Source organism: Chelmon rostratus, chromosome 15, assembly GCF_017976325.1.
Source record: "Chelmon rostratus isolate fCheRos1 chromosome 15, fCheRos1.pri, whole genome shotgun sequence".
Taxonomy (NCBI): domain Eukaryota; kingdom Metazoa; phylum Chordata; class Actinopteri; order Chaetodontiformes; family Chaetodontidae; genus Chelmon; species Chelmon rostratus.
In genome coordinates, this window is record NC_055672.1 from 4,737,450 (window position 1) to 4,763,525 (window position 26,076).

Genomic DNA, 26,076 nt, shown 5'->3' on the forward strand with positions numbered 1-26,076 from the left:
TCAACACAACTGAGGAAGTAACAAGCTAAACTGGCTAGCTAACCGCTACGACCAAAACAGTGTTTATTATTTGTATTAAGTTAACTAAATGTTGTGTTTGTCTTTATCGAAAGAGTAACTGTCCGCCTTTGTTAGGGCTCACTGGGCATGGAGTGACAGGGGACAATGTCTAGGAGCAGTTGCCGTTGCTTGCTAACTTCTAAGCTAGTAGGCTAACGATCAGCTGTTGTTTTGGTCGGAGAGGTAGCTGGCTAACAAGCCAAACTGCATAGCATTACAGAAGTCTATAAGACTAGGTTTACCGCACCTGATTTCCTCATCGCTTGTCGAAATACTGAACTGCTCAGTCGGTTAATGGCGACACATGAAGTCGTAGCACCCTGACAGACTTTATCAGCGGTCAGTCATTCAGCTGTTGGCAGGCAAGCGTCAACTCCGTGTGGTATTGATCCAGAAGAGCGGTTTCTAATTCAGTCAGCAACATTGCTTCAAGATGCATGACGCGTATGAACCAGTGCCTATTTTGGAAAAGCTTCCTCTTCAGATTGACTGTCTTGCGGCCTGGGGTAAGTTGTTGACACATGCATCCCACTGTTAGGCTTTCATTCTTTAACATTGAAGTGGTTTATTGAACTCCAGTCTCAGGTGTCCCACTTGTCTAGAAGTGATGAATTGCGTCACCACTGACATGGACGATCTCCCTGCAAGCAGGTCAAAGCTCAGATTTTGACTGAAAATGTTTGTGTTTGATAACGTATGTGTATGATATGACTGACAGCATCCTTTTGAACTGTACCCTAATTCTGAGTTCCTCCCACAGAGGACTGGCTGCTTGTGGGAACAAAGCCAGGGCATCTTCTTCTTTACCGGATAAAGAAGGATGCAGGTAGGAAGAGCCAAGGCGATGTGTGATGCAATTGATTCCTTGTGTGTTTTCAGACCATCTCAGCTCACTTTTTCCTGCTTCAAATAAAAGTTTCAGTCATTTTTGATGTCTCTTTTCCCCTAAGGCACCAACCGGTTCGAGGTGACACTGGAAAAATCCAATAAGAACTTCTCAAAGAAGATTCAGCAGGTAGATATGACTGCAGGAAGAGATTATGAGTAATGTGTACAGAAATCAAACATGATTTGGGGAAGAAGCATGTAGCATATATGGTGAAGGAAGTGTCAACTCAAATACAGATTTTTTAGAGCTGCCTACTGTATTGTTTTGTGTTGCTATTGATAACAATAGGACTATCCGTTGTAAACATGACTCACTTACTCTGAATTTGGCTCTTAATTGTCAATGTCCATATCCCTCTCTTGGAATGATCTGGGAATCCCACACACCTCATGACTCATACATATGCCAATGGTAGCTGACGTGATTTGGATGGCTCAGATCAACCTTCATATTGAACAGTGTGGTGAAGACTTCTCATGCTTACAGATATTGGCATAAGTGTGTCACACAACTGAGCTCTAGCGTGTTCTCAGCACAGATGTGATGTACTGGTAATGTACACATGAGTGCCTGGTTGATCTTGGATTAATTTGGTTCAAACTTGTGTGTGTTTCTTACTCTTTCTACAGCTTTACGTTGTCTCACAATACAAAATTCTTGTCAGTCTTCTTGGTAAGTTTCTTGCCCTAATATACATGCATACATAAATATATATGTATTTCAATTGAAAAGCTCATGCTGGTTAGTCTTTGTCTGTATATTTTTTAACCTTTCAGCCTTGAAACTGCAATCTGTAGTGTAGGATTCATCCTCATTCTCTTAACAGATACAGAGTTTTTAATTTGTTTGTCCCACAGAGAACAACATCCACGTCCATGACCTCCTCACCTTCCAGCAGATCACTGTGCTGCCCAAAGCCAAAGGAGCCACACTCTTTGCCTGTGACCTGCAGGTTGGTACAGTCCCCGTGTTGTTGCATTTTAGGATTTCAGACACGATTCCTGCAGTACTGTTAATGTACAGTGCTGGTGTCACATTCACACATTTGTATTTCTTCCCTTTTTAAATCTTTCTTGTGAGAACAGTTTTCAATTGTACAGTATGTGCAGTACCACAGTCATACAGCTATAAGTTAGTAGGCTGGTTAGGAGAAAAGGCAGATGATTAAGTGTTTTACTGGGAAGATGTTTTATGACCAGAGAGCTTTGAGTTCATTCAGTTTCATCTTATTAGCCTTTGAGTGGGTCATAACCATTGTTATGTCGAGACCAATTTACTCCAACTTATTTCCAGTATAATTTACATTATTGCCGACTTTTCTGGAGCTCACCGATGTCTTTCAGCATTTTGAATGTGTGTTTTCTACATTCAGGCAGTTAATTTTGGTGTGGTAAGAAAAAAAATACTATAAGGATTAAGATAAATAATCCATCAAATTGAACATTTTTAGCAATGCATCAATTGTGCTTGAATGAACAATAGCAAATAAAGAGCAGGCGTCAAAAGAGTTGTTACAATCCTACATGCAGATTTTCACTGTATGTCAAGTTTGTTGCTTTTCCTTAGACTGAATTAGTACTTGTCACATGCTGCTTCCTCCCACCAGCACATAAAGAAACCACACTGATTTATACTTTTTAAATCAGCCCCCTGTTTCAGAGTTTGTTAACGTATCCTTGACAAGAATAATAAGCGATATGATGTTCATTGTTATGGATCACCAAGCTCACTGCGCCAAGTTCCTGTTAGCTGTATTTTATTGTCTATTGATATGAATGGAAACAGTCGCTGCCTTACCAAAAAACACATTTAGATATCTGTACAGCAGTATGTTTAAATAAGCAGCAGCAATGTCAGATACACACAATTTGCAGTAAATAGACAAAAGCATAGAAAAAAACTTGATTCCCAATAATTTTTTTCCCTTTGGTTTCAACATTTGTGTGTTTTACTCAGATTTTCCCCGATTTGAAGTCGTAAATTGTGCATTTTGTCTCTTCTGTCCTCAGCAAACCAGCTCAGGAGAGGAAAGGTTGAGAATGTGTGTTGCGGTGAAAAAGAAGCTCCAGCTTTATTACTGGAAGGACAGAGAGTTCCACGAGCTGCAGGTAAATAAGATATATTTGAGATGTGACTCACTGCAGTATGATCCAGCCTGGAGGATTTTTTTTTCCAATCCACATTTAGACATCCTAATGTTTTCTTTTTGTCTGTCAGGGGGACTTTGGTGCTCCAGATATTCCAAAGTCCATGGCTTGGTGTGAAAACTCCATATGTGTTGGTTTCAAACGAGACTATTACCTCATTCGGGTATGTGCTACAGGAAAGGATAACACTAAGCTTTTTATACTCAGCTTTACTTATCTGTAGCTACCTACGTCTTAAAGTGAAACTGACAGGCTGTCAAAGGTTTGCGGCGTGTTCTTTAATGGAGAAGAGAGGCACTTTGTAGGCACTATAGTCACTTTGGATTCATGGCAGTTAAAATGCATTCCAGTAGTGATGGTTTTTCTGCACAGTATCGGGACGTCCATAGAAACCACCTAACCACTGTCCATCTGTATGCACAGTTAGTTCTAAACTGCCATATTTTTCAAAAATATGTGTAAAACACAACATAAGTGTCAGTATTTGGGGATTCATGCACAACCTTGCAGACTGGACTCTGTCATGACTTTTGCATGAAGCTGCTTGAATCTTTTATTTTCTGTGAACCTGCAAACTACAAATGTTTTGCAGGTGCCTTTCAAGTCTATGCAGAGTGTTTTATAGGCAAGTTTTGAAAGGAGTATCACTTTAAAAATGATCCTTTTATGCCACTTCTGAAAAGTTTAGAAGCAGGCTGTTATGTAATTCGCTCCTGTCTGTTTTGTTGTCCTTGAATTTGTTTTTATTTTAGGCTTCTTTCTCACTACTTCGTACACCTGTTATTCTTATTGTCGACTAATGTAGTGTTAAGCTAGCCAAAACCAGCTTTAGTGTTGTTTTAATGTAAAACTAAAGCACCTTTATAATTGAATTTACAGATGAAGTTTATCAGATATTATTAATAGGTATTGTATCTTCTGACTCTGTTCTCTCGTGACCACCAGATGGATGGCCGTGGCTCCATCAAGGAGCTCTTTCCCACTGGGAAACAGTTGGAGCCTCTGGTTGCCCCACTGGCTGATGGGAAGGTGGCTGTTGGTCAGGATGACCTAACTGTAGTGCTAAATGAAGAGGGCGTTTGCACCCAGAAGTGTGCCCTGAACTGGACTGACATCCCTATAGCAATGGGTAAGAAAGAGGCACAGCAACTAATACTAAGACATTTTAATAATCAATATCTCAGGGATTCTACACTTAGAGGTGTGACCATTTTGTGCAACCAGTTTGTAGACATTAAATTCTTAGCTCCTCGTGCTGTTATATATGTATCTGCAAAACAAGCTACTACACACCCAATCCAGTTAGCATTTCTATCCTTTATGACTCTTAAAGTCTGTGCTACATTTAGCTTGTATTTGATATCAATAGGAACTGACAGCAGAGCCAAAGGCTGAGTAATAAGACTCAGATACAGCTTTTCATAACAGTTTATGGTATCTCAGATATTAGCATCTATTGATTTTTGCCAAGGACTTTGTCTGCTATAAATGGTCAGACTAATTAATATTAAAGAGTTTGCCCATAATGATACCCTTCTGCACTGGCAAGAGAAAAAACCTCAAAGGACGAAACAAGGAAGCAGCACAAGGAGAATCAGGTTGTCAGCATTTTGCCACATCAGGGTGGAGGACAAGCTGCTGTTGAGTCCACAAGTATGGCAGATTCAGTGAATACCGTAAATTTTACCTTTTATTTTGGGTCACAGATTGATCTGCTTCCCCTTTCGATCATTTGATAGAAGTTTCAGTTCCTGTCTGTTAATGGGAAGGGGTTGAATTAAATGCAGCTTTCATTGCATCTTCTGTATATAAAGTGATTTCACTCACTGGTTAAGAAATGTTATGTATGCTTCCTCTCCCTGTAACAGCACAGTTAATTCTCTTGTCACACAAATGGAGCAGGCTTGTTCACAAAGCAGTCACTGAATATTAAAACAAACACTTGATGAAGCATTTGGCATAAATACTGCCAATTATTTTGGGAGTTGTTGTTGTTCTTTTCTCATCCTCAAGCTTTTTCTTCCTCTGTGCAGAGTCCTTCCTGTCTGAGCTGCTGCTTTTTCCACGTGTCGGAAGAGGAAGCATAGTTGTAGATCAGCGTTTTTATCCCATGACTTAGACACCACAGGTCCGGGTTACTAATGAGCTTTGTGGTAGAAGTGATGCAGATGAACTCTCACGTTGTCTTAAAGGCCCTTCTTTCTGTGCTCATTGGAATGCAGAAAGGAACAATATGGAAGGAAATGAAGCCTCCAAGCGGTGGTTTCATACACTTTGCAATTTCCTTGTTTTGATATGGTCAACATTGTGGCTTTGGCGTGCATCAGTTGTGGATGAGTGTTGGTCATTTCCAAATGCATCTAACTGACCATCCTAATTCTTCGTGGCTGAAGCAGAGGGCCTGTGGGCGCAGTCTGTCCCATGTGAGTCCAACCTCAGGCCTGTCTCGATGGCTGTCTCTGGCTGGATTTCCTCCCCCATTATCCTCAAGGTCTTCACTCCAAAATCACAACTGAGGCACCCGGTCTCAAGACAGAGACTTTAGGATGGGTGGACATAAAAATTCTCAAATGTCATTAGAGCTGAAACAATTAATTCTATTAACTGGGTTGACAAAAATTAGTAATTTACCAACATCTTTCAACATTCCCATTTCCATCAACATTTTTCAAGCAAATATCACTCCCCTTACTGGTTCCTGCTTACCCAGTGTGTTGATTCACCACTTCTAAATTAAGTACTCATAGTTGGATGAAATGAGATTGAAGGCGTCTCTTTGGCTTCTGAAAAATTACAGTGGACGTTTTTCAACTTTTCTGGCATGTCATGAACTAAAGGAGAGAGACAATACATGGTAGATAAAATTAGGTGAAAGTTAGTACGGGTAGCCCTTTGTCTTCTCAGTGTTGGAATGACTAAAAAGAAAATCAATAATTAGAGCATAGTATGTCCATTCTGCAGCAAAATATATTTTCTGAGAGTGCTGGTAGCCAAATAGGTACTTCACACGCCGCATAACGGCAACATCCCAGGTTCATTTCCAGCTAGAGACATTTTATTAAAGTGTTATTTTATTTGAAGAACTGTAGTTACCTGTTCTCCCTCAAAAACGTGAACCCTTTCTTTGGCTTTTTTATATTATTATTAGTCATTTTATCAGACCCATGTCCACAGATATTTGATGACTTGCAGAAGATATGTACTGTTTTTAGTATTTTTACACAAACGTCATTGTGGTGGTTTGGTTTTGATTGGTGTGCACACATATTTAACCTTCTTGTCTCTTCAAATGTTCTCAGAGCACCAGCCTCCGTACATCATAGCTGTTCTCCCTCGGTACGTGGAGATCCGGACCTTCGAGCCGAGGCTGCTGGTGCAGAGTGTGGAGCTGCAGAGACCTCGCTTCATTACTTCAGCAGGGTGAGCAGTCCTCTGTGATGCTGTTTGAGATTTTCTGGCAACATGTCCTTGCAAAGGAACTTATGCACACATGCAAATTGCAGTTAGAATACCTAATACCTAGATCGAAATATAGCACCGAACTGTTTTTGTGGACATAAGCCAGGTCCTCCTGGTTTCTGTTTGTCTTGATAATGATACTCACAATGTCAGTTTGTCAAAACAAAAAACACACTTTAGTTCCAACATATTCTCTCTAATCTTGTTTTTCCTCTTATCTTTCACAGTCCAAATATTGTGTATGTTGCCAGCAACCACTTTGTGTGGCGTCTAGTGCCCATGTCAATAGCCAGCCAAATCCGGCAGCTTCTACAGGACAAGCAGTTTGAGCTGGCTCTTCAGCTGGCGGTGAGCAACGACACCCTTCACCATTAAACCATGTTATTAAAATCCTCAAGATTCAATTAGTGCTTTGGCTCAGAGGATGGAACATTAAAATCATTTGTCTTGATTAGGAGCTGTGTGTTGAAACGGTAAAAGGCTCACGGCCTTGTGCATTACGGTCAGCCTGTGTAGCAATCTAGCTTTCCAGGGCCATTTCCAAGAATAAAACACTTCACATTCTTGGAAGCTAACATTCAGATAGATAAGCTGTGGACACTTTGCTGAATCGTGATCCTTTTTCTTTTCTGCCAGAAGATGAAGGATGATTCAGATGGTGATAAGAAGCAGCAGATACATCACATCCAGAATCTCTATGCCTTCAATTTGTTTTGCCAGAAGAGATTCGATGACTCCATGCAGGTGTTTGCCAAACTGGGCACAGGTAAGGCTTTCCTCCCTCCCGGTGGACCCCTGATTTTCTGTCTGCGCAGGCCAAATTTGTAAGTCAGTGAGTGAGTCAGACTTGGATCAGATTGTATGTGTTGCAGTATTTATTTGTTTTAACCTGCAACACATGGCTTCTATTCACAAAAAATGTTCGTAGCTTCTACATCTTGAAAATCTCTAAATGTTTTGCACTGCTGTCAACAATCTGAGGGAATTGAATTTGTCCCAGTGGGATAAACATCATCCATTTTTTTCTCTCATGATCTGTGTTTGGGAATGCTGCCTAATTATGTTGAATCTAGCCATAAGTTATTCTTCCTATGTTTTTTTTTCCTCTTTTGTTGACCTGAGACATCTGCTGCTAAATGTGTACAACTTTCATATGTAATGATGCAATCACATCGTGCATCTATGTCAGAATTTATTTCATTTATTCCCCAGTGATGACAGATTTTTCCTCTAATGATCTCTTGATATCAGGTCTGGCTAGCTAAGATTTATTTTTTCACTATGTTATGGTGATATTTTGTGTTTGTATGATCAACTCTGTCCTCAAATCCCTTTTCCTTTTAATCAAAGGCTAATAAACTTAAGTATCATGTGTGGAATTAACAACAAATTGCCCCTCCTGCGCTCTGCAGATCCCACCCATGTGATTGGGCTGTATCCAGACCTCCTCCCGTCAGACTACCGCAAACAGCTGCACTATCCCAACCCTCTGCCTACTCTGTCCGGGGCAGAGCTGGAGAAGGCTCATCTGGCTCTCATCGATTACCTCACCCAGGTGTTTGTGTGTGTGTGCGTGCATGTGTGTGATATCCTTACAACACAGAGAAAATCAGAAAAATCCATGAAAATGCATTTTGTCAGACACTGTTTTGAATGAGTCTCTACTTGCAGACATCAAAAACCCACGAGCTGTGTAATATTAAAAGCATATTGAGGTTGAGGATCAAGATAATTGGTCTAAATCAAAGGAGGTGCAATATAAATAATCAACTTTTTTTTTGTCCCCACAGAAACGCAGCCACCTTGTGAAACAGCTGAATGACTCTGACCCTTCTACCACGTCTCCACTCATGGAGGGAACGCCTACGATCAAAAGCCGCAAAAAACTCCTGCAGATCATTGATACCACTCTGCTGAAATGCTACCTGCACGTAAGGCCCAGACCATCCTCCTTTTTTCTTTCTTGATGTGTGTTGTATTTTAACAAAGAGGGAACCTGCCATTTTTGCATAAAGGGAAGGGAAGGAGAGGGGAGTGATGATGCTGCTTGCAGCTGGGTTTCCAGGTTTCAGTCAGTCAGTCTTGAGTCACAACCAAATCATTGCAAGAGTCAGGTTTGAAAGGAACTGCTCACAGTAGGCCCTCGCTTTACAGCTCAATGATTTCATGTTGTCAGGCACATCGGCTGGTTCCACATTTAACAGCGTAGCAAATATGTTCAGTTTCTTCTGTTTACTTTTCATGTCCTGAAACCTCTCGCCAAATGCCTGGAGGAGTTTGCACACTCCTCAGCATATTCAGATGTCACAGCAGGCTTTTGTTCTTGCAGGGTAGGAAATTGCACAGTGTTTCCTCTTTTCAGTTGCACTTGCCACAGCTTTAATTTTGCTTCACATGATTTCACATTTGAAAGCAGAGAGCTGAGAAGCAGGCTGGAGCTTGAGATTCAGCTCTGAGTGGTACCATGAAGGCCAGGTCAGACACTTGAGTTTCCACGACAGGTTTTCCTTCATCTCTATGAATTATTCCAGACAAACTGACACTTTGCAATGGTTTTGCTTTATCCGGTGCTAGCAGCTCCACTGGGGTTAAAAAGCCTCTGTTTTATGTAATTTTCTTTATCGCTGAAAACAAGTAATTACAGTATTTATGAATTTCCTTGTGAACCAGATCAAGCGGTCTCAGAGGCTGGAGGTTCCCCAGCCCTGATGTACAGTGTGCTGCTCTTTAGTCAAGTGACTGACCTCTTAAAGATGTATTGTATTAGTTTTATCTGCTTTTATTTTCTAAGTAAGAGTAAGTGTCACATTTTGGCCACTCATGACTCTCTGATTAACAACTAACTTGCAGCTGTCAGTGAACCGAATCCAAATGTTTGTATTTCATCATAAAAGTTATGTCGGCTCTTATGAACCTGGCAGCCTCCAACGTCCACTTGCAGCTGAATGTTATGATATCACAAGAAAATAATTCAAGATCTCAGGGAGTTACCTTTACCTTGCATGTAGCCAAATGGGTTTTCTTTTAGATTAACTTTGAAGTGACAAAGACTGAGACACACTTTAAAGTAGTGTCAGTTTGACCGTCCTCTTGGTGTGGTCGCTTCAGTTATGTGAGTCTGGTATTGATTTAGAAAAGTAGATGCCGGGGCAACAAAGCAAACCTTTGATTTAGCAGGCAATCTGTGTGTCAAACCTAATCTATGGTAGAAAACAGAGTAATGAGTCGGTCTAGTTGGTCTTCAAAGTCTTTCTCCTCCTTTTAGACAAGCCAGTTGATGTGTTTTGGACACCCAGGAGAAGTACCACCAGGTGCTTTTTCCTTTGGAGCTTTAATAAGCACTATTTAACCAGAAGAACTTTCAAAGATGCAGATCACACTGGAGGGATAACCCAAGAGTGACTGGGGATCCTCTAAGAGAGTGTGAGCTTCAGGCTGCCAAGCATCTGCACCAAATTATTTAAATGATAAACACACTGTGAAGCAGAGAGGATGAGCTAATCGTGTAGTCTTTGGATGAAGCACAATCTGAATGGATCCATGTTTGGAAATGTGCAGTGTTCATGTTTTGTAATGTGCTCTCATTCAGACCAACGTGGCCCTGGTGTCCCCCCTCCTTCGTCTGGAAAACAACCACTGCCACATTGAGGAGAGCGAGTACGTCCTGAAGAAGGCCCATAAGTACAGCGAGCTCATTATTCTCTATGAGAAGAAGGGTCTGCACCAGAAAGGTGAGGGTCTGCTGGTCAACCGCCCGTGCTGCAAACCTGCCGATCCTACAGTATCACAGTGTTTTGTGCGGTATGAAATCATAAATTCTGACAAATTTCCTAAAGTCTCATCAGCAGGAAGGACCTGTGTATGATAATAGCAGTCAGAGCTAAATTATATGCACATCACATGTGGGTGCAACGCCTGCACACTGATTTCATACCACTAATTTATTCAAATGGATGACATCTAAATCCCAAGCTGATCGTCATCAGTTCGAACAACTTTTTAACTGTGTTTTTTGGAAAATTTTGATGTATTTAAGTAAGTTTTCAGCTCTAAAATTAGTTTTTTTCAACCAGTCTGTTTTGTATATCTTAATATATGTGACCTTTATTTATCCAGGAAGTCAGATTGAGATTAAAAGCTTTTTTGCAAGTGAGACCTAGCCAAGACAGGGTCACATAGCAGCATCAGCGTCATAACAACAACAGCATCAAATCACAATAACAACAATAGGCACAAAAAACATTGCATAATACATTACATAAACAAATAAATTAAGCATGTGTCTCTTAGTTAGTTGAAACACCTGCAGCTATCCGTTGACAAAATGATTTTTACCTGCTCTTAATGCCAAGTCCATGCTTGCGTATTTGGACTGAACTGTGCCTCTCTGCGGTTTGAATTCCAGTTGATTATTTGTGATTTGGGGCGTAATAATTCATTTGAAATGCAGGGGATTTATACACCTCCTTTGGCTGTTGATTGCTCTCCTGGAAAACTGGCAGATATTTTGCTCTGATGAGATCAACTGCAACTTCAGATACGCTTTTTTAACCATTTTTAGTTGCATAAGCAAGTAGAAGGTACAACACACAGCATAGTAATAAAAGCATGATCAACAGAGGCGGATAAACCCACTAAAATTCAATAACATAGATTAGGCAAATAGAAAATATATCAACCATTAAAGCATGTATGTGCTGTATGTGCTGTATATGCGCACACCAATTGCTAAAATCTAATTTAATCTATACTCACATCCAGCTAAACGTGTGTACATACACTGTGAACTGGTCTTGCAGGGGTGCAGTTTTTTCCGCATGACATCTGTGATTAGTCTAATGAAATCTACACTGACCTCACCTCAACACAGAGCCAAACTGACCAACCTGGTAAACTCCAACATAATAAATCATTAAACTAATCTTATTCAGCATGAGAGAAAAGAAATCTCAGCTGTGGGTTTCTTATTAGTGAAAAGCCCAACAGTGTCCTGTCCTGTTGCTTGAATTACAGCCTTTTTTCCTCTGGAAGAAAACACTACAAAGTATTTCAAGCCAAACATGCTTTTAAACAAAAAAAAAAAAATACTGGGAATAGCTTGAAGCTTGAACAATGACTTGTTGAACAGGACGTGTTGTTTGGCTGGTTGAAGTCCATCTGCAAGCAAAGTCAAATCAATGTCGTGTAACGTTTTATATGTACAATACTTGATACAAGTTTTTCTCTGCATGTAGTTTACTGTCCTGGTTAAAGGGAGGTCTTGGTTTTCAACATGTTTCAAAATGTTAAATTAAGCTTAAAAGAAAGTCAGTGGTGGAAAGTAATTAAGTACATACACTTCTGTACAATGAGCTTCCTGTACTTTACTTGAATATTCAGTTTTATGCTACTTCACACTATATTTAAAATGGGATTTTTTTATTTTAGGTTGTTATTCCACCACTGTTTAAGTTACTATTTATATGATGCATAAATATAGATTAAACTACCAAATAAAGTAGCCAAAATTAGCTCCACCAAAGCCAACTGCGACATTGAAATGTTGTATACATGTTAATGTATCAGTAATCTTATTGTTGTTATTTGATATTATAACTCTCAGTGAGTCCTTTTTACTTACTACTTGTTTAAGTACATTTTGCTTCTTATACTTCCTTCCTACAAGTCCTACTTTTTGAAATAGGTTCTGTATCAGAGTATTTTTGAGTGGATTATCAGATGGATTTTATTCAATGTTTCAAAGGAAATTTCAGTTTGAAGAATCACATTGCAATGAAATTTCTAATGTGATACATTTTTTGTTTTTTTTTTTTTCAAGTGGAAAATTAGTCATCAGGCAGCACATAAGTCACTGGATCACTGGATAAAGTCTGATATCAGAGTTCAGTTTTATTTGTGAAATAAATAGCATGACAACAACACATAACAATAAAACACAATGAAACATCTGCTCCCAATTTCTCTTTCAAATTGGATGTTGAATTTGGGGTTTAGTATTTAGATAACAGATCAGCCAGACCTACATCGGCTGACGTGGGCCTTGCCAGCGCTGTCCTCATTACCTCCCAATTCAAATACACGAGGCATTGTATGCTGAATTATTCCATCATGTTTAAATTCACTTGGTACCAGTTGCGTGTTCGCAGCAAAGCTGCACTCTGGGCAAAGGGTGGATCATCTCCGTCAGGCTACACAGTTTATCTCAGAGGAGGTTTCCTGCATGTGGTCGAGTCGTCATCCTCGTAGATCAGAGCTGTCTTAATGTCGTTTGGTTTCTGGCGGCATTCTGCGGCAGGTTCTGGGCTTCGCTCGCTGTCGAGCGGCTGGTTTTAATCAGCCTGCTGCAATTTGTGCTTGTGATGTCATGCTGCTCAAGTCTGCCTCTCTTTCCCTGTGCCAATTCAAACCAGCTGTTCCCGCCCACCAATTAAAGCTGCATGTGCTTCATCCAATTTCTGTTGACAGAGGAATTATGTAATGCAGTGCAGACCAGAGTAGATGACATTTTGCTACTTTCCATCACTCAGACTAATCTCACATTTGCTCTGGCTCCCCTCTCCCTTCTTTTTTCTTCACCTGGTTTGCCCTCTCGCAGCTCTGCAGGTGCTGCTGGACCAGTCCACCAAGGCCAACTCTCCTCTGAAGGGCCACGAGCGAACAGTGCAGTACCTCCAACGATTGGGTAAGGATCGATAGCCAACTCAAGTCTGTTTTAGCTTAGGGTGTCAAAGTTGTCATCACTGTACTGATATGTTTAATTGGTTAGGGCTATTTTGGAAAAGCATCTGAGGAAACGTTCCCCCTGATTGGTTGTGGATGTTGGATGAAATGTATAGTCTGCATTCTGTTGCATGTCATGGTTTACAGTCTATCATGTGTCTGGCTCTGGCTGAATGAGAGGTTTTGCACCATATGTGTCAGTATTTAAACACAGTAAATGCTGTGTATTTACTGTGTACATACATTCCTCTTCTTACCAAGCACTTGGCAGTTAAATCTGCTGATGCTTGCTATATTTTGTTAAAAAAACATTTCAAATTGATTGCGACACTCTGGTTTAATGATTAGGTGATTGCAGTCTCTCTTGAAGCCCATGATAGGGAAGGTTAGAAGCCTTTTTTTTTCGTTTTTTTTACATGTGGTTTCCATGTTTTGTTACTGTTTAAACCACTTTTCCCAAAAAGCACTGCATTTGGTCACAAAGAGCATGTTATTTCCTCAAGTTAGAGGTTTTCCCTTCGCTGTAGAAAAACATGTTGGGAGTGATTTTGTTTTTGTTTCTTCCAATCAGCCTTTTGCCCATTTCCCAAAATGTGGTTTAACAATCCAATACATTTGAAATAAGACATAGAGGCAAAAAAAATAACAAAGGCTGGAGGCTGTCGACCCTATTGGCAGTGCTTTAATTAGTTAATGGTAGCAATGCTTAGTGGTTGGCAGTAATGCTGGTAATGGGTACCTTTTCAGCCCATTTTCAGCTCAGCGACCACAAAGGTTTTTCTTCATCAACACTGGGTCTCAAACTCAACGACAGCAACGGCACATTCTTGTTTGTTATGTTTTGGGACATCACTTAGCTGCTACACTGCTAAACACAACGCTGCTTTTTAGGGCTAACAAATATTTTCATTATCAATTAACTTACTACTTATTTTCCTAATTGAGCAAGTAATCATTTGGTCTGTAAACTGTAAGAAAATGGTTAATAGAAGTCACAGAGTCAAAGGCAATAATGATTAATATTAATTATTCATATGAAATTATCAAAATAGTCGGCGCTTTATTTTCTCTTGGTTGACTCATCGATCAATTGATGAATTGTTGTAGCTCTTTTCTTACTTTTTCCAGAAAAATACTCATTTACCAGAAGGAGCATATACAGAACTATATTGTGAAAAATACTGCAATTGCAAGATGTGGGTATTTAATATTGCTCAGCACCAACTGTTCCAATAACTCTATATCATTGCTGTAATCAGTTATTGATTCTGCATATGTCACTGTGAAAAGGAGTTTTCTGTGCTTGATTATTAGCTTGATCTTGTGTCACGTCTCGTCCTTTTTGTTTTCCTCTGAGCTTCCTTTCTGAAGTAATATGTATCTGTTGTAACTCCCACATGCAGGAGTGGAGAATTTGGGAATCATCTTTGAGTTTTCTCCCTGGGTGTTGAAGATCTGTCCTGAGGACGGCCTGAAGGTGGGACACAGAGATTTGAACAAAAAGATTTTTATTCTCTATGCATAGAAATGTTGTAAATCGCTCTACTTTTTGTATTTACTACTTTTTGGTCGTAGATGGAACTCATTCTTTTGAACTCAACTTTTTTTAATTCACATAACCTCAAGTTATCACATTGACAATCACTATATATATTTTATGTCCACTTACCATGAGCAAGGTGTAAAAATCTCTATTCCTGTCCAGATCTTCACAGAGGACCTGACAGAGGTGGAGACTTTGCCCAGAGACAAGGTGCTGAACTTCCTGAAGGAGGGCTTTAAGGAGCTCGCCATCCCGTATTTGGAGCATATCATTTACGTATGGGACGATGACGGCCCTGAGTTTCACAACGTGCTCATCCAGCTCTACCTGGAGAGGGTCCAAGGCCTCATGAAACAGTATCTCAACTCACTGCCAGAAGGTATGAAAGTGAAGTTCATAAAATATACAGGCCCATCATGAAAAGGTTTTACAGCAACTCATTTTTCACACTTTAAAAACTATTAAAATGATAAAAGTAATGTTTTTAGACAAGAATTTAAAGTCTTATTTTTTATTTTGAAAATCGACTTAATGCCAAAAGACCATAATTTTAAATAGCAGGATTTTCATGTAATTACATCACTGCATATGGGCTCAGATTGCTTCCACTGACTCATCCACTCATAGTTATCTCTCATTGCTTTCCAAATAAAGCCTGTGTCAGGATTTATTATGAAGTCCATCCATCTCTCTCTGTTTGTGCCTTCTGATGATCATCCAGGGATTGTGTATTGAAATGAACCCCTGAGCCAACGTGACTATGTTTGTAGCTCATTAATGTGCACTCTGTTGGAGAAATAAACTAATAACTTCACTCTGTTATTTGAATCATAATGCCGTACACAACCTGCGATACTAAGATATTGTTTCTCTGAGATCATTTGGATTCTCAACAATGAAATAGGACCCTGTTCAACATTACAGCCTCCTGACATTGCAAATATTGAAGCCTGTGTAAGCATCAAATTTATAGTTTATAGTATAGAATTGATTTATCAGTAAAAATGTTATTTTCAAGTTCACCTTAAATGCATACAAAACAGGATAAAAACATTAGTCTATAGCACTACTAGTAATTGAAAACTGCACTGTTTTTACCATTTCATCAAAAGTAGAGATTATCAAGTGATCTGCCACTCGTGTTCGCTATTATTTAATTAATCTGTTTGTCTTCCATTTGCCTTCTTTGGCTGACCAAAAGTCCAAAACCCAAAGAATTTGACTTACTATCACAGGAGACTAAGAAAAGCTCACTTTTGAGACGATATTACCTTTTTTTTTTTTTTTTTTTTTTAAATGGTGCTTCTTTCTGTCAACTAATCGGTAAATCGCCCAATCTTTGTAGCTCTACATTGTAATTAAGCTGCTTTCCTGTTGTAGGTGTTCCAGCTGTTGCTGCAGGGAAGGAGGACGGTGATCTGGGAGAGTTCAGGAACAAGCTGCTGTCTTTCCTGGATATTTCTACCAGCTACGAACCAGCCAGACTCATCAGTGACTTTCCCTTTGATGGTAAGAACTGGATTTACAGGAAAAACAAGCTGACAGGATGACATTTCCCTTTACGATCCCTTGTGATGGCGTGAAAATAATCTCTTACACATTTACATCTTGGTTGCAGGAGGAAATGAGTTTTTGACACATCACCGATATCTGCTGAGATTTAAACCGCAGATTTTAACATCAGGACATATCTAACATGTGCCAAAGAAAAAAAAGTATTTCATACATTTCCTTTTACCCTGTGTACATATGTTCTCAGTTACAGAGGAATGTTTTAGCCAAGTCATATACAGTATACTGAAGGGTGAGAGTTGCACCTTTGACCTTGTTTTCCATCTCAAAGGCCTGCTGGAGGAACGAGCTCTGCTTCTGGGTCGGATGGGTAAACACGAGCAGGCGCTCTTCATCTATGTGCACATCCTGAAAGACACCCGCATGGCTGAAGAGTGAGTAACACCAACCACCAGCCAAATGATGGCAAAATCCAGCAGCTAGTTTGACTTATAATGAGACATCATTTTCTGGCTGTAAAACAGAAAATAAGTTGGTCGCTGCCCTGAAATCATGTTTGTTTGCAAGTTTCTTCTGCGAGGCAGCACATCAGTTTGTTAACATCATGGAAACAAGCAGAACTTTGATGTTTGGTCTTTGCCTGTGATCTTCTCTGCAGATACTGTCACCGACATTACAACAGTTCAGTCGAAGGGAATAAAGATGTAAGTAGCTTTTAGTGTAATTTCATTTCATGTTTTGGTCCTGACTCGTTCATTTTTCCAGAAAAATGCATATCTATTGCCATCATGGACGTTGTTCTGTTTGTTGTGTCTGCTTGGATTTTATCATAGCTCTGTTGTGTTTGTTTTTTTTCTGACCACTTTTTTCATTTTGTACGCTCTGCTGCCTTCTGCTAAGTGCCTTTGTATCTGCAGAAATTGCTATACAAATATAATGGATTATTTATGCCTCATGCACCCATTGACAGGCGCGTTGCCAGTTCTACAAAAAGCCTAATATCTCAGAAATGACAGCTGATATTGTCTGTTGTGTGTATAAGATGTTGTTTGATGTGCGACCAAACAAGACCAATATTTAAGTGCTCAAAATGAATAAATAAGCATTGGATTGGAGAAGAAAATCAATGAATCACTAATCTTCCTGTAAAGAAAGAAATAATCTTCTGTATCCCTGAATACAGAATATTGAATGTCTGTGTGTAACGTCTACTGAGAATAATAAAACCATTATTACAGGCAGATTTTAAAGCTTAAACGCTGTCTTACTGAGAGATGGAGGAGAAGATCAAAACCACTCTCATATCTACACTTTAATATGAAGCTGCAGCCAGTTAGCTTATCTTAGCATAAGGCCTGGAAGCAGGGGAAAACGGCTAGCCTGGCTCTATCCACAGGTAACACAATCCACCTAACAGCATAGCTCAGTTCAGTAAATTACACGTTATATCTTTTTTTGTTTTGTTTTGTTGTGGTTTTTTTAGTCTCTAATCTTTACACTTTTTACTTTTTCTCTAAATGTCAAACCATTCCTCTCACTTTATTTTATATTCTCTTTACATTTTTAATGAAAATGTGAATACATGTCTTGCCTAATTTCTCTTATCTGATCCTTTTTGTCTTGTAACCTACCAAATATTAGTAATAAGTCGTGGAACACTCAAACACCTGTTTGGAACGTTTCACGGGTAAACAGGTCAATTGGTAACAGGTGATAGTATCATGATTGGGTATGAAAGGGGCGTCCTGGAAAGGCTCAGTCGTTCACAAGCAACGATGGAACGAGGTTCACCATTTGGTCAAACACATGACGGTTGAACACAGCTCATTTGCAAATGATTGCGTTCTGTTTTTCTTTATGTTTTAAAGTGCTAACAGCTGTATTTCTCCCCCTCAGGTTTATCTGTCTCTGCTGCGAATGTACCTGTCACCTCCTGACGTCCACTGTCTGGGACCCATCAAGATGGAGCTGTCGGAGCCTCAGGCCAACCTCCAGGCGGCTCTGCACGTCCTGGAGCTACACCACAGCAAACTCAACACCACCAAGGTAAACAACGACAGAGCAGCACTCCATTCATCACCAGGATGACTTAGGAACGAACTCCAGTCTGGTAATAGTCACAAATCATTCTGTTTATACAGACTGTGTCGATGTCAAGTAAGACGTCAGTCACAGAAAAGTGCCTCTGACACATGCATAAAATTCTTGCACTTAAATTCAACTTTCCTACACAGCAAACTCCCATCTGGTATTTCAAACTGCTCATTAAATCAGAAAGCAAGAATTAGCTTCAAATTCAACCCAGGGCTTTATGATTGTGAGCTGACTCTCTGCCATCGCTCTAATTTACCCATCATCCCTAAGTCAGACAAGACGTGCCATTGAAAGTGGAGCTGATAAGAGTCGGCTTGTTTAGGCTGGATAAAAATGAGATAGAATAACATGATTAACGACGACACGCGCTCACACAGAATTAGTCATTTGGCATTTGGTGTGAAATTACAGCTGCGACTGAACTGAACACAACTCGTTTAAAGATTTGATTTCGTTTGGGTTTAGAGCGAGATGAGAGGGGTTCGCGCTGTCGGGGGCAATCAAGCTGCTGCTTTTGTGATAGAAAAGATCCAGCGGACCAAAAAAAGATTTCTACCCGGGTGCTGATCTCCCTCGAGAGGCGTCTGCGATTGCAAAGCGAGTATCTTTGATGTTTAGACTACCTGAATCCAGCACCAAAATAGCAAAGCGTTAATTCAGTGAAAGCTGTTCTGTTCAAAACTAGCTCATGACCTATTTTGCTTGTCAAACCTCTGTGTCGCAATCCACCGACTGCTGTCTAGTAATGAAGATACCGCTTGAAGAGCACTTTATAAAGATATTTGGTTTGCCGTCTTTCAGTACAATCCAGCTGCTGAATATCTTTCCACGCAGTCCACATGGAGGCGAATCCAGTCACCCACCAGATATTCTTTCTTTCCGCGTCTTATCACAAAGGAACAGAGGCACAGGCTTTGAAACGCCTCCTCTGTGTCTCTGCAAGTGTTTTAATACAAAAAAAATGAGCAAGTTTATCTGTTCTGAGTTATATTCTCATTGTAAAATGCACCATAACAGGCTGTGATGTATGTGTGATTCAAAGTGGATGTGATTGTGTGTGAAAGGCCCCGCTGATCTGTGTTCAGCCGCAGACATGTCAAATTAGGAGCCTCTCGAGGGGAACACTGCAGGTTTATGCGAGTGTTGAGGTTTGGATCCCACAGCCAGCAGCTCTCCATCTTGTCTTTCGGTGCCATTCTGCCTCCCTGCGCTCCCTCATTGACTTTAATGGCACCCTGCTTTCATTTCCCCTGGCCTCGCTCCCAGGCTCTGCCTCGCCAAGAGAGCATAAAGGCAACAACAGAAGACTGTACAAAACCTCAGGCAAAACTTCCAACATGGAGCAGTTTTTTTCTGTTTGCTAGTCGGATCTTTAATCTTTCTCAGCTGCTTTTGAACAGTTCTTGTCTAGAAATGCAACTAAAGACATCTTTCAGACAGTTAGTCGCTCAATGTGTTTTTTTTAATAATCTGTTCATCATTTAGTGAAAATAGTGAGCCCAGGGCTGGTTTGTCAGACTGACGCTCAAGTAAGTTATTAAAATTTTGATATCATTTACAAAGATAAATGGTACAAGACATGACTAAATGCTTCCAGATCGGTGTTCTCGAAGGGGAAAATCATAAGTTCTGTTGGCAGCAGGGTAGACTGACTGTCAGAAAGGCTTTTAAAAAATCCAATAAAAAAATCTGACTGTACTCTGTGCTATGTGATGTGTAACACAAACTACCTATTGTTTGAGCTTGTCTTTTAAGTAGCTCAGTAACATTTCTGTTTTTCCACAGTGGTGAATTAACTCACTGTTTGCAAGCATCAGAATTGAAGGTGAACTATACACAAACTAAATCCCAGCCCATTTCCTCAGTAGTTTCTCAGCTGAAAACTCTGCCTCGAAGCTGTCTGAGTGTAACTAGGCCATTTGTATTCATTTAATTTAATTAAGCCAAGCAAGAGGACAACAGGACTGCTGGGCCTTGATTGAGTTTTGTCTCCCAGAGCGTTCACACAGAGGCACACAGACAAATTAGTTTGATTTCTCAAAGTTTGTAAAAGTAACAGGAGACTGGAGGAGCAGTTTCTAATGCTGGGGGATGTCAGGTAACAGGCATGTCACATGAAGAACAGCGAATCACTTCAGTATAATTACTTTCAAATAATTAATGAGTCATGTTAGTTTTTGAATTTTTAGTTATTATAATTAATGTGGACATTATTCTACTAGAATAATCACTGTTTCACCACAGCAACGTGTTTCACCACAACATGAAGATTGCCACCATTGTTAAAGATAAATGACACTTTTAAAGTCATTAGAGTTTGTTTCTGAAGGAGACGCTTCCTCCATCCAGTGCACAAAGTTCCCTCTCATCATGAAAGAGTTTTTTTATGTCTGGTCAACAGTGTTGAACAAGCCAGCACTTTTGTTTCTTCCAGGCCATCAATCTGCTCCCAGCAAACACCCAGATCCGAGAGATCCGGGTCTTCCTGGAGAGCGTCCTGGAGGAGAAGGCTCAGAGGAAACGCTGCAACCAGGTGCTGAAGAGTCTGCTGCAGGCGGAGTTCCTCAGGGTGAGTCCGGCAGAATTTATTTACATGCCGCCTCATGTAAATTACATTAAAATTTCAGCTGTAACATCGAATGTAGCCACCGATGAGACTGATGGGTGGGTAAAGTCAAAGAAACCAATAAAAAAGTTAGTAACGTTAGATTTGTTGGAGTTGATTATTGTTTTATGACATGAAATCAGGCCTCTGTCCTCTTTTTATAAAAAGATGAGATACTTTTTGATCCCCACAGAGAAATAGTCTGTTTATAGGCTTCCTTCTGGTGAAGTCAGAGAGCAGGGTCAGCTACTAAACAGCTTCCCTTCATTTGAGACAGACTCAGTACATTTTCAAGGACATTTCGATCAAGTGGAGTCAGATTTTATTACTACAGCTCAAAATCACAATTTGCCTCAGGGGCTTTACAATCTGTACAGTGTACGACACCCTCTGCCATTAGACCCTCAATTCAGCCAAGGAAAAACTGAAGTAGAGCTAAACTGAGTTTTGCAATGTCTTATACTTACTCAATTTCAATTTAAACATTCAATTTAAACCTTTTATAATAGTTGGTTCACAGGGAAACTCCTCTAGCACAAAGGATGTGATGTGTTATACCATCGTGAGCATAAAAAGTGACAGATTAAAGACTGCAATTTACATAAAGTCATGCAGGGTTCCCGGCCTCCTGTGACCTCTTAATACAAAGCAGTGTCTATTTACCGCCTCTGGTCACATGTTGCATGTCCATTAGTTGAGAGCAGGTCAATTGAGGATTGATTTTTCCTTGTCAAATTGTTTCACTTGATTAAACTGGAATTAAATGGTCTGCTGCAGCGTTCACATCTGCTCTGTGAATCACATGTCCTCTGTTCTCCTGTGAGAGATCAGAAGCTGTTTGTTTCCATACAGCCAATCAAACCTTTGCATGAGTGTCATTTGCGGTGACATCAGTGACCTATCAGAGGCAGACAGTCACAGTAACGAACAGCCAGACAGCAGCCTGCAACACAAGAGCCACAGAGTTTGAACAACAACCCACATTAGCTTTGCTGCTCAGATCTCGCTCTTATCTGACTGACACACATCAATGCTCATCTTGTCCTGCACCTCAGCTTGTTGAGCGAACAAACACACATTCAGCAGAGAAAAGTGCATCGCTAATGTCAGTTAGCAAGCTGTGTAGCCAATTAACTGCAGCACATTAAACCGGTCTGGTCCTTAATCTTCACTTTGTGTCTGCCCACAGCTTGTAACCTACAGTGCAACTTGACTTTATGTTAATGAGTATTTCTGATGTTTCCACAAATACTTTTGTCCTCGCTGTTAATACTAAAAAAAACAATATTAACATTGAAAACACAGAGTTTGATCAACAGGTGAACCAACAGTGTTCATCAAAAACAAATGCTGAAGACGCCTTTATGTGATATTTTGATCTCAGTCTGCACTGATGTATTTTTGAATCTTTGTGTTGAAGTGAAGGCTGACAAAAGGGTTTCAGGGTTTTTACATTGTAATCCAGCACAAGACGTTAAATCTGAGTTGCTGTGCTCACCTGGCGTGGTGTCTGTTTTCAGGTGCAGGAGGAGCGCATCTTCCACCAGCAGGTTAAGTGTGTCATTACAGAGGAGAAGACCTGCAGAGTCTGCAAGAAGAAAATAGGAAACAGGTAACGCTGTCTCAATATAGGCGCTTTTTCTTACTTATATTTCTTTTTTTCCATCTTTGAAATTGTCTCATTCTCTTATTCTAATTACTATTATTGCACATCAGCCTTTTAGCACATCCTCTTGAGTAATCCACCCCCACATGACACTGCACATATTTAAAATACGATAACATGATCAATAAATGTGTAAATCTTAAAAAGTGAACTCATTTTTTGGACATTTCTTAGAGTTATAGAGGGTTATCATTCAAATTTTCATATATTTTGGTATTATGACACTGTCAGCGTGTAGTAAAGTGTTTTTTTTTTTAATCAGATATTTTTGTGTCTGCCGTTATGGTTTTATTAACATCAGCACAATTTTCTGCCCTGATCGGATGTTAATTTCATACCCTGTTCACTTTCATCTCATTTTTTTTTCTCTTTTTTTAATTAAAGGCTTGTTTATGTGCTGTGACGCAGTGAATAATAATCCCTCTAACAGTAAAGCCTTCTCTCTGTGTTTATCTTTCAGTGCGTTTGCCAGGTATCCCAACGGCGTGGTGGTACATTACTTCTGCTGCAAAGACCGCAACGTGTGTCCCACTGAGCAGTAACAGCTCCACCAGACAGTGACTGTTTACTAATAACCCCCCCGCCCTCTCTGTGGATTTTAGCCCTCGGACATCTTTGAACTAGAAATGCATCAGAAGGTTGGAAGTGTGGACTGTGGACTCAGATGCACCCGACAGAACTACGAGTGCAGACGTTTTTTTGGCCTGAGTTAACCTTGGGCACGGCCGTCTTCGCGCTCGAACAGCTGAGCGGAACAGGACCTCCTCCTGAAAGCAAAGGCTGCGACTGTCTTTCTCTCTGTGCATGAAGTAACAGGAGGAATGTCCGGGGTCGCCCAGCAGGAGGGGAGAAATAAAGAGAAAGAGGGAGGTAGACTCTGACATTTGAAAAGCATGTGTCACTGTAACGCTAGAAGGGATTCACACGCCGCCCCGGAGGAAAATGGGCGCTATTGACAGACGCTCAGAGTGAGAGGAGCTGTAACAGCACAAGTTAGTGCTCCTTCTCACCGGGAGATGATTACAAGGTCTGCAGTTTTATTTTATTTTCCTGTGTGTCCCTGCCTCTCGCTGTCTCCCACCCCTCCTGTCACACTGTGTAGGCCTCAAACACTGCTTCATATGCCACACACACGCTGCAGGACTGCTTTTAAATGCCTTCTGCGACTCTGAAGATTGTACTTACAGTGAGGTCAGATGTCTCATGATTTTTTGTTAGCATGTGCTAGTACTGACAAGCAAAACATTCGTCTCACAGTGTGTTTTTTGTATTTTATTTAAACATTTGCGGCGGCTTCTCCGACTAATATTACCCATCGCTTTTTCGTCATTTGCTGTCTTTACGGTGTGTAAATGGTCGCTACCACGCAACATTTTTTAAAGTTTTCATGCATCTTCTTTGTTTGATTTGTTTTTTCTTTCCAAGTCACGAAACGTTTATGAAGGAAACATTTGAGGTGAGACTATGTGACTTTTGAACAGCAGCCATTAGTGCCAGTTACAGAATAATAACACAGTTTCCCTTTAATTTCCCAGTTGCTTTACAGAAATCATTGCAGAGCTGCAACCATTAGCTGATTAATCAATTAGTCAATCGACAGAAAATCAATCTGCACCTATTTTGATAATCGAATAATTGTTTCAGTCATTTTCACAATCAAATTCACTGGTTGCAGCATGTAAAATGTGAGGATTTGCTGCTTTTCTTGGTCATATATGACAGGAAATTAAATGTCTGGGTTTTGGACTTTTGATCAGATAAAAAGCAGCAAACTGACGACATCACTGTGGGCAAGGAAAAACTGTAAATAAATAATTGCTCGTTGCAGCCCCACATCAGTGTGACAGTGAGTGTCACAGCAGCAGAAGTGGAGATGAGTCATAAATATAACATATTAACTAACATCAACCACCCTGAGCTGCACACCGAACCCCTTGTGTGTGTTTGAACTGAGCAACAGAGACTTTCATTTCTTCTGAATTCAGCTTTTTATTTATGAGAGGAAGATTATGTTATTCCTTCTTTCAAAAGTTAAATGGTCTCCCTCTAAGACAGATCGCAGAAGTACAGCACTTTAAAAGAGGAGGGATGTCCTGCTTGTTTATTGTCCAGTCACACGTGCATGTGATAAGAACTGCAAGTAAAGTGAGTGACTTGGAAGCTTTGATTGATCCGTGCTTTTTACGAGCAATATTGTAATAAAATGTGTCTGTTCACCGTCCGCCTGGGAGGCTGCTCAAGAAGCAGGACCCCCCAGTTTACTGAAAATGAAATAAAAGCATTGAATGTATGTTTTTAGACTAATTTGGGGTCCACAGCGTCGTTGCACTCTCTGGACCGGTGACTTATGCCACTCAAACTCCTCTTTTAACCACTAAGCTTTACGTCTGAATACTTTGGGGAATTCCTGCAACATTTTTAAGTTAACTTTCCCCACAAGTTGTAGCACTCTCTGCATCTCTCTCCCCTCCTCTTCCTCCTCCTCCTCCTCCTCCTCCTCCTCTACTCTTAAAGGTTTGCACTGCTAAGACTGTTTCGGTATAACCTTTTGAAGTGGGAACATTTGTCCCACTCTGTGTATACTGTATAAATACTGAGAGTGTTAATGGGACATTTCTCGTTGGAGTTATTTGATTCTGGGGGGTGATGCATCTGTCTGTCTGTCTGGCTTCAATCAGTAATAAATAAGTATTTCCACTCATGTTTGTGTCTGTGATACCACACTGTCTGCTTTTTACTGTGTGTATCTTAACAGTGATTTAGATGATGCAGGAGTTATTATAGATAGATAGATAGATAGATAGATAGATAGATAGATAGATAGATAGATAGATTCCTACTGTATACAGGAATTTGGTCCAAATGTACAGAAGCCCATTAACACCAGGAGGAAAACAAGCATATAAGATTGTTAAACACATAAAAAGTCAAATTATGATTAAAGGTAAAATGATTTAATGATTATTCAAATGTATTAAATGTAAACATTGACTTAGAAATTATTGTGTTAAATTTAACTAAGAATAAATTTAATGTGACTTGATTAATTACTGTGACTTAGTATTTAATTTTGACATTCTTAGAATTGTTTAAGTCAAACTTTTGGTAATTTATAATAGTGAATTACTATTAATTATAAATAATCATTATTTTTATTATTTTTATTCTTATTTTTCTGGCAGTAATGGACTTCCAACATGTGAGCCCATGAAAAAGTTGTGTTTACACCTTGCAGGTATCTGTGCACATACGCAGACTGGACTGTGAGCTTATTAAAGGTATTAAACACCTTTTTTTTTTTTGTTAAATGTTTTTTTTGTGACGTTTTAGGTTACAGCACGTCCTCTTCTTGTTCCCGTAAATGACAAAGAGTGGCTCAAC

General features: G+C 40.0%; 1 protein-coding gene across 2 annotated transcripts; it reads left to right on the forward strand.

Annotated features, from left to right (window-relative positions):
* vps39 (VPS39 subunit of HOPS complex) lies at window positions 1-25,392 on the forward strand. Of its 2 annotated transcripts, none has more exons than XM_041954342.1 (24): window positions 1-566; window positions 821-886; window positions 1,011-1,075; window positions 1,579-1,621; window positions 1,807-1,901; window positions 2,959-3,057; window positions 3,167-3,259; window positions 4,042-4,225; window positions 6,396-6,516; window positions 6,783-6,903; window positions 7,192-7,321; window positions 7,968-8,110; window positions 8,346-8,486; window positions 10,145-10,286; window positions 13,151-13,237; window positions 14,679-14,752; window positions 14,981-15,197; window positions 16,199-16,327; window positions 16,662-16,764; window positions 16,989-17,034; window positions 18,227-18,376; window positions 20,859-20,993; window positions 22,550-22,641; window positions 23,156-25,392. In XM_041954342.1, exons 1-24 carry the CDS (start codon window positions 494-496, stop codon window positions 23,235-23,237), a joined length of 2,631 nt encoding a protein of 876 aa, XP_041810276.1. In that variant the 5' UTR covers window positions 1-493; the 3' UTR covers window positions 23,238-25,392. The 2 variants fall into 2 exon arrangements, with proteins under 2 accessions (XP_041810276.1, XP_041810277.1); XM_041954343.1 differs by having other exon boundaries at window positions 7,195-7,321.
* The last annotated feature ends 684 nt before the right edge of the window (window positions 25,393-26,076 follow it).